The following is a 15,809-nucleotide window of genomic DNA, read 5'->3' on the forward strand; positions in this document are numbered from 1 at the left end:
AGTTTATGGCCTTGCCATGGCTAAACTGTTTAAGATATCAAAAATCTCTTCGCAATTATGCATCATCAATCTCTTGACATCATATTGGCCATCATATTTGGTCTACTAGGGGATCATATAAATCCCCTAGTAGAAGTATATCAATGCAAACAACCCAAAATAATGACTTTCTGTTGAGTAGAGCCCATGACATGTATAGCAAAAGTTGTTCAAATCTACAGTATGAGATCTAATTGTGTACCAGATTTTGCAAATATACATGAAACTATATAAGCTATGCAAAAAAAAATGTTCCTTTGAAGGCCCTGTGCCACACCCGGGGCTCAGGCATTCCAATGGAAGCCAATTCCAACCCCTTAGTAGTTGCTATGTGTCTAAATTTTCATGACTTGAGCATGTTAAGGCCTCCAAAATGCCCCAAATGCTGAAAAAAATCCTTAGAAGAACAAAAGGGCGCTTTTTTTAAATGAACCATAGAGCCTAACATATTCTACACTATATTTAATTTCCTCTATAATTATATATAATTTCCAAATTCAGCTCCTATAGCCTCATGTTTATTTTTAACATGTTGCACACGGACGTCTTTAAAGGTCGCACCATCCCGGAAATGTCTTGTGTTGGGTGCATGTTTTTCACACCCGCATTTCGCCAAACCCCGCCTTCTGCGCTGGGATTGGTCAAGATCATCTGACGTTTTGTGACCTGATTGGGTCGTTGTGCCAAATCCCGTCTGTGATCAGCCAATAAACCGGCTGGTTGTTTAATGCAGGAGGAGAAAACGGGTGTGGAAAAAAACACAACACGGCAGCAACCGTTTGCTGTCATTTTTAAGTGTTAATTGATCAAACTTAAGCTTCTTTTTTTGTAAAGTAGGTAAGAAAAAGTTGTTCAGGATTATTATGTATAGCTGTGTAAATAGTTAAAGGCATCCTATGTGGTGTTATTATGTATGGTGTTTCTGTTTGGTTGCTGACACTATTTGGTTTGACTTGTGTTTATTAGAGAGGAAACCCAGCATGGCATCAGCTCCAGCCCAGCAGCCCACCCTGACCATAGAGCAGGCTAGAGGTAAAGCTCAGCTCCTCACTCATATACTCATGAGTATAAGTCTGTTACTGTGAAACTGTATATTTATGCCTTTTTGTGTGTGTGTGTGTGTGTGGTGCAGTGGTTTTGAGTGAGGTGATCCAGGCTTTCTCTGTGCCTGAGAACGCCTCTCGGATGGATGAGGCAAGGGAAAGTGCCTGCAATGACATGGGGAAGATGCTCCAGCTGGTTCTTCCTGTGGCTACTCAAATCCAGCAGGAGGTGATCAAGGCTTACGGCTTCAACAATGAAGGAGAGGGTGAGAAACTCTTATTCAATCAGTACTGAATGTAATACAGCTTTGATGAGGGTAAGAGCCATGTTGTAAGTTTACCTTAGGATTTCTGTTTATTGGCATCTTCATCAACGTTCTAAAAGGAATTGTGAGTTATTTGTATTTGCGGGGGGAACAAGGCATCTTTTTATATTAGAATGTTCATGTCTTGAGAAGTTAAAAACATAGAATTATTGTGTGTGAAATACCAATTCTATGGCAGTTTGAACAGGGATCATTCCATAGCATGATCTACGTTATTGACTAGAATTGTACGAGAGGTATTATACGGAAGCTGTTAATGGAGAGTAACAGCACTGGGACATTTAACATTGTTTTCCAGATGTATGTATCACACAGATGTTTTACAGTTGTTAATTACACTAACTATCGGTCGCAGCATGGGAGATAGTAGGTCTGTACGGTCTGTAGTACTGATGAGAAATCAGCTGCCAGCCAAAAGCCACATTCAAAACCAGTCACAAAAGCACTTTCAGCAAGAAAACACACACATCTGATCAAGGACACTACTTGGTGTGTGGAACAATGAACAGTACAGCCTACATGGTGCACTAGCTTTCTGAAAATAACTGCTTAAATAAAGAAACGAATCATAATCTAAAGGGTGCATGTTGTGTTTTTTTTTGTTTTGTTTTTTCCCTCTTCCCTTCCCCATAGGTGTCTTGAAGTTTGCCAGACTGGTGAAGATGTACGAATCTCAGGACCCAGAGATCGCCGCCATGTCACTAAAGCTCAAGTCGCTTCTTCTGCCCCCTCTGTCGACCCCGCCTATCGGGGGTGGAATCCCAGCATCCTAAGTGACAGTACGTCGGGTTCTACAACGTAGGGGTTCAAAGCTTCAACTACCGTCACAGTTACTGTCCTGCGTCCAGAATAGTGCTATATTTTCCAGACTATAAGACTATAAAATGCACCAAACAAAACACACATGGCTCCACAATCAGCAAATCTGCAGCTCTCAGTCACAACACCGTAGCTGGTGGTTTAATTGATATGAGAAGTACGGTGGTGCCTAGTGGCGGGTGATGTTTAAGGTAGGTTTGGAACAAACACTAGGATAGAAATAAATATACCTGTTGCTCAGTCTGCACACTGTCATGTTATTCTTCTTCCTCGCAGTGAAAATTTCAGAACAATGATGAATATTTGTCCTTCATGTGGCTATGCCTAATGTAAATGTTAAATGGTCACTACTCTGATGCACTCATTTGACTGGGCACAGGCTTTATGCCAGATCCACTTTCTGATGCAACACTAAGTTCACCAGGGGCTGGGTTTGCCCACTGTACTGTATGCGATACATAAAGAGCACAAATAAATATATCTTACAAATTATAGTCTGGAAAATCCACTATTGACATCCTAAACTTGCTCCCATTCCATCTTTTGTATTATCATTTCATATTCCCTCTTATATTTATTTGTGTTGTGCTGTATATAGCACAAGGACTTGGTAATTCATGTGAAATAATGTAAAGATTTGTGTGAAATCTGTTTCTGTATAAGACTAAAGTGATGAGTCTCACTTTGATTTCGGTTTAAATTCTTAAAGTTGCTGTGGAAATTCCAGCAAAAACCCAAGAAACAGTTAAACTTCAGGATATCACAAAAGTGTCCATACATTAGGGATTGGTTTAGTTAAATGTTTGAAATATTTTCATACTTTTAAGTTTTTACATATATTCTTTAAACTCCCAAGATCTAAGCTCAGTCGTTGTTGTTTTGTTTTTTTTGCTGTGGGAGCACATGTAGGCCATGGTGTACCAGGAAACAGTGCAAAGATCATGTAAAGGAACTCATCTGAAGTGTAGATACACGCATAACCCCAGACATGCTAAGATAAGTTCATCAGGACTGAGACAGCAAGAAATGGCCATCATGTAAATAAGATTTTGTTCATTTCCCCTGTGTAGTGAGACTTTTTTATATGATGTGGAGTCAATCAGCAGTTTTTGCACATTGCCAACAAAGTCTTTGGCAGGAGGGAGTTTTATGAAACTGTATGAAGTCACTTTTGACTACCACTTTTGTCTTGAGTGTCTTTATACAGCAAAACGTCTGCTGAAGTTTGATTTCTTCATGCATAACACCATCTACATTTAAGGTTTACAACCAGCTGAGGTGCAACCCGCTTTCAAACACTAGTATTCATAGTTTAACTTTTTCCTCCTTATTTTTTGTTTTTTTATATTGTTACATTTTGTCTTCTGTTCATTTTCAGTGTGCAATAAAATATTTAATCAGGATCAACACTCTAGTGGTTTTCTGTTTTTTAAGAACTTCAATATCATGCGTATTCTGTAGCATTAACCGTACCTACTGCAATGCGTTAAGGATTGCACCAAAGAGTTTCAACTATTTTCAAACAGTACACAATAGAGCTTGTGCAAGTGACATAATTGGTGACATTTTGTTGATGTCATATTGCTGGCCCAGTTTCAGCCTTGTTAAAAAAAAATGCTACCTTTCCATGACCTGATAGTAGAGCCAATTTATGCTACCCTGATAAAAATACCGTATCAGCAAGCGCAGCATCTTTTGATACTTTATAATGATATGTGTAGCAAAAGATTTGTTTTCTAAACCCTTTGTACAGTCGTGGCCAAAAGTTTTGAGAATTACACAAATATTAGTTTTCACAAAGTTTGCTGTTAAACTGCTTTTGGATCTTTGTTTCAGTTGTTTCTGTGATGTACTGAAATATAATTACAGGAACTTCATACATTTCAAAGGCTTTTATCAACAATTACATGACATTTATGCAAAGAGTCAGTATTTGCAGTGTTGGCCCTTCTTTTTCAGGACCTCTGCAATTTGACTGGGCATGCTCTCAATTAACTTCTGGGTCAAATCCTGACTGATAGCAACCCATTGTTTCATAATCAATTCTTGGAGTTTGTCAGAATTAGTGGGTTTTTGTTTGTCCACCCGCCTCTTGAGGATTGACCACAAGTTCTCAATGGGATTAAGATCTGGGGAGTTTCCAGGCCTTGGACCCAAAATTTCAGCGTTTTGGTCCCCGAGCCACTTAGTTATCACGTTTGCCTTGTGGCCCGGTGCTCCATCATGCTGGAAAATGTATTGTTCTTCACCAAACTGTTGTTGGATTGTTGGAAGAAGTTGCTGTTGGAGGGTGTTTTGGTACCATTCTTTATTCATGGCTGTGTTTTTTGGCTAAATTCTGAGTGATGGATCCCTTGGATGAGAAGCAACCCCACACATGAATGGTCACAGGATGCTTTACTGTTGCCATGACACAGGACTGATGGTACTATAGCGCTCACCTTTACTTCTCCGCACAAGCCTTTTTCCAGATGTCCCAAACAATCGGAAAGGGGCTTCATCGGAGAATATGACTTTGCCCCAGTCCTCAGCAGTCCATTCACCATACTTCCTGCAGAAGATCAATCTATCCCTGGTGTTTTTTTTTTTTTTTTAGTTACAGTTCCATATTACAAGCCTGTAGTATTCACTACCAGTACAATTTGATACCTCCTAATTCCATGGTCTTTCCTGATTTTTATTTATTTTATTGAACACATCCAAAATATGCAATAATATATACTATAGAATATATATAATACTATAGAACGTGAAATTAATATCCGAGGGGTGTTCAAGTCTAACCGGGACGGGTTCATTAATTTCTCGTGAATGATGATGTAAGACCAGTGTAGTCCTCCCTCCCGCGCGTGGCAACCCTACGAGGAGAGCGCGATCACGTGACGCCACGCTGCCGTGAGCAACATACGCACGTGACCAGCGCGGCACTCCCGCACGCGCGCCCCGCTCCTTCCCCTAGGTGTGTAACAATGAGCGATGACGTCACGAAGGGAAGTCATACACCTTTATATAAATGAGAGAGAAAGAGAGCAGGAAAGAGGGTAGGATTACCCGGAAGAGGGTCTTTCCTCATACTAATTGTATTTACACTAAAGATTTAATGCACAACGTTGACCATGATTGCTCCCACTGAGACGTTGCTGAAGTATGACAACCCGGTACTGGTGTCCAAATACACAGAGAAGAACATACCGAAGGTGCTGCCGGTAAAGGCAGGTCCCTCACAGACTGCCTTCTCTGCTCCAAGTCCACCTCCGCGCAAACTCAAAAGCCCCACCACTGATGCCCCTGAACAGCAGACAGAAGAGATTCTTGATGCCATCATACCGCCGAGGGTATGGACGGAGAATAATAAACTGTGGGTACAGCGTGTGTCCAGCATGCCAAGCACCCGAGCCGACGTCATTCACCTGCAAGAGGAACTGGATCTCAAACTGAGGCAGGAACAGGCCAGAGACACGGGCATCTGCCCTGCCCGCAGAGAGCTCTACACACAGTGCTTCGACGAGCTGATTAGACAAATTACCATCAACTGTGCTGAGAGAGGAGTGCTGCTTTTAAAAATAAGAGATGAGATCCGCATGACCCTCGCTGCCCATCAGACCCTATACGAGAGTAGTGTGGCCTACGGCCTGAGGAAAGCTCTGCAGGCCGAGAGGGACAAGGAGGACATGGATAAAAAGATTGCAGACTTGGAGAATGAGACCAGGGAACTGCAGAGACAGGTCGACGACCTGAACTCGCAATGTGAGGAGATTGAAATAAGAGAAAATGAACGGCGAATGTTGGAAGAGAAGAAACACACTGAGGAGATTCAGGCTCTCCAGCAAACCAACAAGAACCTGAAGGACCAGTTGTATGCCGTTATTAAATGATGCTTCAGAATATTTGGGAAAGAGACTCAGACATCAAAGTAAATGTCCTGGACAAATTCACATTTGGGTAAAGCTTTGATTTTTATTTGGACATTACATGTGAAACAATATCAAAATATAATTAGACGGTTTGCAATAGGTGAGGAGGCAGGAAAAAAAATGCACTGGCTGAGTATTTTATCCAGTTTCAAACTGAAGCTAAAATGAAAGAGATTAAAATAGGGAATTTAAGAAAATTAATAAAGGAACTGGAAGCCAAGAAGCAACAGCTAGTTAAACTCTGAGGTCAGCTTCTAGAGGTGAAACAGAGGAAACTATGATGTGCTGCACTATTAAGTAAAGAACTGACCAACACAAAAGAACTAGAACAGGCTGTTATGGATGGGAACCTCTAAACACTCACTCTCACTCACTCACCCATCGTCTATACCGCTTTATCCTGTATTCAGGGTCACGGGGACCTGGAGTCTATCCCAGGAGGCTTAGGGCACGAGGCAGGGTACACCATGGACAGGGTGCCAATCCCTCGCATTACACACACACACACACACACACACACACACACAATTTGGTAACGTCAGTTAACCTTACCTACATATCTTTGGAATGTGGGAGGAAACTGGAGTACCCAGAGGAAAACCACCAAGCATTTTTTAATAATTTATTAATTTTGGGGATGGTAAATGATTACTGTATTTACCCTACCCGTACCAAAGGAAACGACAGCGCATACCAAAAACAAGTGCTTGCATGAGTTAGAGTAAAGGGGCAACATCGGTATTTTACATTCTAGCACTGCAGGATAGATAGCAGAACAGTACTGTACAGTATATGTGTTTAGCTTTACATTCTTCTTTTTAAGGGTAATGTATTAAGCTGAGTTTAAAATGAAATTAAAGTGTTTTGGGGGCATATTTAGCTTTTAAACTAAAAAATAGGCATTTTTTTGACCACATCCAAAATTTGTGGTTTTTCACAATTCGCAGGTGTTTTAGGCACATAACCCCCGTGGGTTTCAGGAGTCGACTGTATTGCAATTCTGTAAGTATTACAATTTTATAAATGTACCAATTTGAAATTATATTTTTTCACGATTTTGTTTCAATTTTAAGACCTTGAAAAGTGCATTGAATGTGAGTAATTAAATGTTTGCCGTTCCTTATAACATTAGTTTTCTAACTTAAAAACCAAGCACGCATTTAAACAATACAAACTAACTTCAAATACAAAAGTTTAACATTTAACTTAAAATAAAATTAAACAAAAAGCTGCATTGTTACTAAGCAGCATTAAGCATGTATTTCTGTCATCCATCATAATTATTATTTTTAAACAAACTTAGCACAAATTTTTTCCGCCTCAAATGCCTCCAAAATCTTAAAAAACAAGACTCATAACTAAATCTATTTTTTGCCCTCTCTACAGGCCGTCGAAGCACCCTCAAGTTTGGACATATCTAGGAGAAAGAGCTGGCAGAGTTGGGCAGGCAGCTGACGAGTGTACTGATGAGGCAAAGTTGTGGAGATGCAGGGAAGCTCTGAGTTATCGCCCCCCAACTTGGAACTCTTTGTTATCGTACCGTACCCCTACCTAAAACTCTGAGTTTTCGTCCCCCAGCCAGGAGCTGTGTGATCTCAGTCCTCCTTCCAGGAGCTCTGGCAGTCGAGAAAGACATAGAAACAGTTTTCGCATATATCATGAATAAGCCACTGATCATGAATGTAGTTCATGAAAATAGTTTAATAAACCTCTGTAAAAGAGCTTGTGTTTGTCAAATTATGACATTTTCTTAGAATTTCCGCTTAAATTTAGGGCTAAATCTTAGTAAAGATAAAAAAATGATTGATGAAACATCTTAGACCTAAAAACAGCTCTTTGTTTTACTCCCTTCCATCTCTCTTGGATTGTTGGCTACCATCCAAAAGTACAACTTAAACAGACTGTCCTGCAATCATGTAAATTGGTAAAATCTGATCCATTTTGCTCCATTTACATTTAGGCATTTGGCAGACCAGTCAATCCAAATGGGTTACAAGTAATAAAATCAGTTTAGTAAATAAATGTAAGAACTTAAATATAGTAACTACTGCGTGGAATTTAGTTGCTTCAAAAGTAGACACATATTCAACATATGGCTGTTTAATTATCTTTAAGATATTTAGCCTTCGGCAGAAATGTTGCATGAAGTAGCCTGCATTCATAATTATACAATTTCTTCATATATGAACATTATGATTTCACTGTCTATTCTATTATCATGTATTCTATTTTCACAAAGAGCACATTTTAAGACCTCTACAGAGGTCAGAGGTTAATTTTTATCAACCAGTCACAGTCCTTAAAATGCTACAACATCCCTAGCAACGGGGTCAACCACACCTCCTGAGATTAAGGTTTTTGTACTTTCTTTACTCAGGGTTGCTCTGAGAAGTTTCCTAGTCTAGGACTAGGACTTCACTCTTAGTCTAGGAGTCCCAGCTAGAACTTTTTAAGCTAAGATAGAAGCTTTTTCAGAGAATTCCAAGAAGCTTTGTGAATACGGGCCCAGGAGTATAGGGAGGATGTGGAAGTGTGGACAGTGTGAGCAGAAGTGTGTGGTCATGCATCGTCATGCCACAACATCTTTGGATAGCAGTCCTTGGTGTTTAATCTTTAGACTGCAGCTCATTAATAAACATGTCACTGTTTTACCAACACTGTTGAATGTTAAACCTTTTTGCTGATAATGTTCCAATACTGGCCCTTGAGATTTCCAGAAAACTCCCTTCTTTCATACAAATTACCAATGGGCCATCCATTCAAGCTCACAGTTACAAATTAAAATGATGTAACACGTTCACTCCTGCACAGCAGTACAACAGCAAAAAAGCCATACAGTATGTTCCTGTTTTGCCAGCAAATCAAAAGAGATGTAGGTTTAGGTGCAAATCAAAAGTGCACTTCTGACCTGTTTTTCTGCCACTTTTTACCAGTTTGCCTATTTCATCTCTTTGTCACATCATAGAATCATGGGATTGAAAAATTTGAACAAATCATTACATATTTTTTACTATCTTATGCTTGGATATAACCAAATGATGGCTTTACCTCACAGCATGCATGGTTAGGAGTGCTATAAAGTTATCATGCTTTGAGTAATATTTACGAACATTTTAATTGTTTAAATGTTAATTGTTAATATTTTAATTAAATAGTACGAGAAAGATCCCATGATTGAAGTGTGAGCCATCTCAACAACTATGATACAAATATATTTCTGAACAACACATTTATGACCACTCCCTATTTGAGGTAACTTAATTTATCTTTGCGTCCCTTTTTTTTTCTAGTGCTAGACATTGTGCTCTCAAACAGTATACTTGACAGATGAACACCCTCTGCCTGCTTGACCATTATTGGCTAAAGAGCACTGCTAATCCAAAATTCCCTTCCAGAAAGCCTACATAATATAGACTCTCCAATAACATTCACATCATCACTGAAGTCCCAGTTATACCAAAGCACTCATCCCACATGAAATACTGCTGCACTCAAACTTTTGTGTGTTTTTGACAGTTGTTTTATCTAACATTGTTTTATTGTTAATTACTACTTGATTTTATTTATTATTGACTTTTTCCATTTTAGACTCAGGCCTTGTGTGACTAGAAGATGGCTATAGGAATAAATTGTATTGTTGTTGTTATTTTTATTATTATAAAAAATGTCTTGCGCTATTCTCTAAACATTGTATGAATGTAAAGTTCCGGGAAATTGGGTGGTAACCCTACATACTCTAGAACCACTTTAGAACAGAATACATGATGTTTTGATGTCAAAACTGAAAATGTTTTTTAGATTCTCTTATCAGAAACAGCTACCTGTGCTAAAACTATAGAGATTACATTCTGACAACCTAATAAACAATGCGTCAGAAACTGCTACCTGTTTTTTGTTGTTGTTTGTTTTTTGCAGTGTTACATCCATTTCAAAGTAGGTAGTACATTTTGATAAAACATAGGCAGGTATTTGTTTTTGCAACTGGTAGGAAATTCTGACAGTTATGAAAAAAATGATTAATTGTAATTTTTAAAACATTTACTAGTATACTTACACGTCAATATGTAAGTGCTTACTTGTATGCACATACTTGCACAGTTATTAATTTTTTCCTAATGTTAATTATTTTTAGATTTTAGACAAACAGTAAAAGATTTTTGAAGTAATGCAGGCTCAATGGTTTTGAAGGATTTATTTTCTTCCTGTAGAATCAGGAAGATCAAGAACAATCAATAAAATCCAAGTAAATTTGGATTCAAGAACTAAAACTTTCAGGGGAAAAAGTGATCAGGTAGCAGTCTTAAGAGGTTGCTAGAGGTTTCCTATGTGTCTTCTATGTAAAGGTTATTTGGTGGTGATTGTTGCATTCCGGGTGGTGGCTAGGGTGTTTCTGTCATGTTGCTAGCCAGGTGCCAGGTGGGTGCTGGGAAGCTGCTATGTGGAATTTGTTACGTGATTTGAGTTGGTTTCTAGGCTGTTATGCCTTTGCAGTTGTGTTGCTATGCAGCTGCTCTGGTATCCTAATTGGTTTGAGGGTGTTGCTATGATATTTCATATAGTTTCTATTGTATTGGAGAATTTTATGTGGTTGTTCTGGTATCTTGTTGTTGGAGAGTTACCATGGTTTCTAGCGTGTGACTAGGTGCTTATGATGAGATTTTATGTGGTTCCTAATTGGTTGCCATTGTGTTTCAGTTAGTTGCTAGGCCGTTGCTGGACAGGTGTTGTAGTATTCCAGGTGGTTGCTAGGGTGTTGCTAAGTTGTTGACCACTGGGTAATAAGGTTCAGTGTTTTCATACAACAGAGTAAGCAACTGATGATGAAACATTAGTTAAATTATGTGTTTGCTCCATGGCGAGGTGTAGATTCATTATAACCTGCTCTTCGTATTGCAACATATTTATAAAAAGCCCATTAGAGTAAGAATGGGATGAAAGCTTTGCGCCCAGACGGATAAGATTTAAAAGTGCTTCTGTAGTACTCGTGACAGAGATGAGCTGCCAGAGCTTGGTTACAGAGGACGTAGAGCACCACCAGCCACCACGTGAAAGAGACACAGCTGCAGCACACGCTCAGGGCCATGTAGATCATCAGCTCAGCCAGGTAGTGAGGACATGACACCAGCTCAAACCAGCCTCCACGTGGCATCCTATGGGTGAGTGTCTCTACCCGACCTGCAGGACGATAACGAGAACCTAGTGGTGAATAATGTCTATTTAAAGTTACTTATTAAGATGATTATGAATACAGGGTGCTCTTCATGTCTCCAATGGCATGCAGTGATAATTCATAGCATAGAACTCCAATGAATTCATGGAGAAATATAATAATACCAGTTATATTTCAGTTCATCCTTATTAATCCTTCCTAGGAAGTCGTTAGTGGTTACCTGAGCTGTTGGTGCGCAGGCTGGCTAGCAGTGAGAGCGAGCAGTGCTGAAGCCACGATGCCCAGAGGAACAGCAGAACTCCTGATGTGTGCCATATCAACTGTGAGAAGCTCAGAACAGAGGATGCTGTGAGAAAAAGAGAGAAAAAACTTCATATACACTCACTGGACACTTTATTAGGTATACCTGTTCAACTGCTTGTTATGGCAAATATCTAATCAGCCACATGGCATCTGTTGGTGTGTTACAAAAGTAGTCTCTAAACTTTTTGACACCCCCTCGTATCATGTCGATATAGACTGAAATCTCTAAGGAATGTTCTCGCACCTTGTTGAATTGAAAAAGTTCTGAAAGCAAATATGGTCCAACTCAGTCCTAGCAAGGTGTATTGTGTATGATGTGGCCAGTGACTCACTCCAGGTTACCGGAGAACAAGTAAAAGATCACAGGGGCTAAACTACAGTTTTTTTTTTTATCAAAACGCGATTCTCACCTTCTGTAGGTAGTGTGGCGTTTACAGACAGCACGGTCAACCCCAGTAGGATGTAATAACTCAAGCCAAATGCGTACTGAACAATGTTGATCATGCCATTAGAGAAAACACTGACGAAGAGACACTCCAGCAAGCGCCTGAGGGAATGGACCCACAGGAGAGCCTGCAACACCAAGACTGTCAGCTTCAGTTCTGCACACAAGAAAGACGGGGCGTGCTTATATATTTTCACTAGCCGAAGTACCCATTGTTGATAGAAAAGAAGTTTGTAGTAATAGTTACAATGTTAATTAGTGATATTATTATTTCAGGTTGAAGACCATATACATGTCTGCCTGCAACAAAGATGTTGAAAAAGTAGAATGGATAAACAAAGTTTTGTCATAAAACGACTCAAGCGTGTTAAAATCCACTTACACCCACCTTCAGTGCTGTTATTTCAGCCGTGAAAATATTCAACGTAGCTTTTCTAATTTATATCTATTAGTAACCTAAGTACTGTGAAAGTTTTGTTACATTCTGTCCAGACAAATTTGCATGATGCTGTGACAAAAACATAGACAGACAGACAGGCAGACATACATACAGAGAGACAGACATACTGACAGACAGACATACAGAGACACACAGACATACAGACAGAGAGACAGACAGACAAAAATACTGACAGAAAGACATACAGAGACAGACATATGGAGAGACAGACAGAGACTTAAATGCAGACAGACATGCAGACAGACATATATACAGACAGAAATGCATACATGGGTCATTGACGGATAAGACTTTTTAATAGGCCAATTTTAAAATACCAAAAATATGGATATGTTTGGCCATTTTCTAAACATTTGGAATGTTGTGTACACATGCCTTTATAAAGAAAAGTAAAAAAATTGTCATTTTAATGTTTTTACACTTAAGTTATAAAACATAGCCTTAAAAAAGTCATCTGGGGCGACCGTAATATATCTCAGAATTCACATTTTTATGTATCATTAAGACTAGTTGAACTCATATCAGTAAGTAGATAAACTGATGAAGAAAGATAAACTTAAGTGCCCTTTCATTTTATGAAAACCATTATTTCACAAGTTTATTCTATAATATCAGAGTCTCCTTCATTATCCAGTTAAAATAAATGTTTATCCCTATAAAAGGAATGGAAAATGGCTGAATTTAGAAAAAAAAAAAAGATAAAATATACAAATAATTATACTTAAACAATTAACTCTATGTATATAATTGATGTATAGAATATGAAAACTACAAATATGGGACATATATCTATCATTTAAAACACTCAGCAGTGGTCGCCCCACATGATACTCGGCCGCCCCAAATGAGGTTTTCAAGTTTACTCAAGTATAACAGGCTAACGGTTAGCCTCAGAAACCAAACTAGCTTCTTCTATTGACAAAGCACTATCAAATTTATCATCAAAATATAGATTTGTGGAAAAAGATTATAATTCACAGTTTTTGGGTGGTCGCCCCACATGATGACCAAAAGTGACTACGACATCACAGCCGTTAAAAAAGCAGCTTTTTCTTACTATATGAGAGAGACTGATTTACTATACAGTTGTTTCCAGGGGGTCTTCACTTGTGTCTGGCGGATGAGTATCCCATCCTTGAGATGTTTTTTAAAATAAAGGTCCCAAAATTGTGGTTTGTTGATGGTCGCCCCGGATGAAATGGATAGAATCAACATAATTCGGACAACATTCGTTTGTATATCATGATAAAAATATATGAGCAAATGCTTTATAGTTTTGTCAATGGATGTAAAACATGTTTAAAATTATGCCAACTAGGAAAAGGGATATATTTAAGTTGATTTAAAGTGTTTTTAAACCAGTTGTCCTAACTAAAGTCAAGGCCGGACGGTCGCCCCAATTGGTGGTTTGGCACTTCGGGTAGCAGAAAAATGATGAAAAACTTAAAAATTTGGAGAAGTTAGAGTGGTTTAGTAGGTAAAGAAGGTATAACAAGTAGATGAGAAATTTTTTTTTTTTTTTAGTTTTTTCTGCAAAATAAAATTAACCCGGACAGAAAAAGGGGGCGTCACGTCATTGACCCACATACAAACATACAGAGAGAGAGATATACAGAGTGACGTACAGACATACAGAAAGAGAGAGAGAGAGAGACATACAGAGTGACGCACAGACATACAGAAAGAGAGAGAGAGAGAGACATACAGAGTGACGCACAAACATACAGAGAAAGAGACATACAGAATGACGCACAGGCATACAGAGAAAGAGAGAGAGAGAGACATACAGAGTGACGCACAGACGTACAGAAAGAGAGAGAGACATACAGAGTGACGCACAAACATACAGAGAGAGAGAGACATACAGAGTGACGCACAAACATACAGAGAGAGAGACAGACATACAAACATATGCATACATACAGACACAGTCAGACATACAGACAAGCATAGAGAAAGACATGCATAATCACAGACATACAGTCAGACAGACATGCTGCACATACAGACAGACATATAGAGATTTGGTTTCTGGTCCTCCAATATAGGTTCTGACCATTGTACAGACAAAACCTTCCCTTTATTTCCATAGAAACTGATGATCTGTATGATCCTGACAGTATGTGCATTACCACTCCAAGAAGCTTTTGGTTGTTCAGTCAAAACCCTGAGAAGATCTGTCAGGAAGTCAGGGAGCTGCTCCTGGAGGAACACAGAGCGCAGAGACAAACCGAGGAGGAGTCCATTCCACAGCACTGACACCGCATAGAAATGCCAGAACCATCTACAGAGGAGAAGTTAGTTGATAAGTTATAATGTTCAGAGAGGTACAGACATCATCAGTGAGGGGGAACATCTCAGCACCTTTTAGGGACACAACCCAAGGGGACGTGTCTGAGCTCCGGGAGCTGTGTTTTAGTCTTTCCGTATCGAATAAAAGCCTGGAAGATGTCCTCGAAGTCCCCGGGGAATTTGAGAGAGAATTTACAGATACAGAAAGCTATGAGAAACACACACGCTAACAGTAACCACGCAACGTCCACTGTCTGAAGTGCAACACGCATCATAGCAACACGACCGGGTCCGTCGCTGCAACATTCCGGCGGAAAACACGCAGCTGTGATTGAGGGTTCCGGGGAAATGGTTCCGCGCTAATGTCATGGTCGAAGTTGTGTATGCTAATTGTTTAGTTTGTTCTTAGGGTGTGTAAAATAGAATTCTGATCTGTTGGAAATAAATGTACTTCTGTCACAGAAGTGAGAATATATATATATATATATATATATATTGTAAAGGTAACTGGGACATTTGGACATCTTTAGTAGAAATAGTTTGCCATTCTGAGAAAACCTTAATGGTATAAGCACTTGTATTAGAAATGTTGTGATAAGTGCATTTTCACTCTCATAACCGTGTTGTTATTCCGCACAATCAAAAGTCCCGGGTTGAGTCGAACACAGTTTCTCATGCGGGGAATGCAGAAGGCTTAGCGCTTTTAACTGCAATGCTCCATTTCAATACCTTAAAAATTGGACAGGAAGATCAGTTTTAAATACTGGGGTATGAACACATCTTAAAGGTTCATGCACAGGCACTCAAAAGTGTTGCAAATAGTTTTAAGTTTAAAATGTGTAACGTTAGCGTATGTCATATGAAATTGCAGCACACTGGCTTAGTGGTTAGCACTGTCGCCTTGCACCTCCAGGGACTAGGTTCGATTCCTGCAGTGGGTCTGTGTACATGGAGTTTGCATGTTCTCCCTGTGCTTGACATGCAGATTAGGCCAATTG

General features: G+C 39.3%; 3 protein-coding genes across 4 annotated transcripts; 2 read left to right on the forward strand and 1 right to left on the reverse strand.

Annotated features, from left to right (window-relative positions):
* The first annotated feature begins 770 nt into the window (after positions 1–770).
* Positions 771–3,634, forward strand: grcc10 (gene rich cluster, C10 gene). Of its 2 annotated transcripts, none has more exons than XM_053488553.1 (4): positions 771–876; positions 1,006–1,071; positions 1,172–1,348; positions 2,042–3,634. In XM_053488553.1, exons 2-4 carry the CDS (start codon positions 1,020–1,022, stop codon positions 2,179–2,181), a joined length of 369 nt encoding a protein of 122 aa, XP_053344528.1. In that variant the 5' UTR covers positions 771–876; positions 1,006–1,019; the 3' UTR covers positions 2,182–3,634. The 2 variants fall into 2 exon arrangements, with proteins under 2 accessions (XP_053344528.1, XP_053344529.1); XM_053488554.1 differs by having other exon boundaries at positions 795–872.
* Positions 3,635–5,343: 1,709 nt separating this feature from the next.
* On the forward strand, positions 5,344–6,102 carry LOC128514628 (axonemal dynein light intermediate polypeptide 1-like). Its single transcript, XM_053488420.1, has one exon. It carries the CDS (start codon positions 5,344–5,346, stop codon positions 6,100–6,102), a length of 759 nt encoding a protein of 252 aa, XP_053344395.1.
* A 4,212-nt stretch (positions 6,103–10,314) lies between these two features.
* Positions 10,315–15,102, reverse strand: srd5a3 (steroid 5 alpha-reductase 3). The gene is made up of 5 exons (XM_053488582.1): positions 14,884–15,102; positions 14,652–14,803; positions 12,025–12,216; positions 11,532–11,657; positions 10,315–11,316 (listed from the first exon to the last, which is right to left on the reverse strand). The coding sequence occupies exons 1-5, from the start codon at positions 15,084–15,086 to the stop codon at positions 11,057–11,059; spliced, it is 933 nt and encodes a 310-aa protein (XP_053344557.1). The 5' UTR covers positions 15,087–15,102; the 3' UTR covers positions 10,315–11,056.
* Positions 15,103–15,809: the final 707 nt, after the last annotated feature.

The sequence above is a fragment of the Clarias gariepinus genome, chromosome 27 (genome assembly GCF_024256425.1).
Source record: "Clarias gariepinus isolate MV-2021 ecotype Netherlands chromosome 27, CGAR_prim_01v2, whole genome shotgun sequence".
Taxonomy (NCBI): Eukaryota; Metazoa; Chordata; class Actinopteri; order Siluriformes; family Clariidae; genus Clarias; species Clarias gariepinus.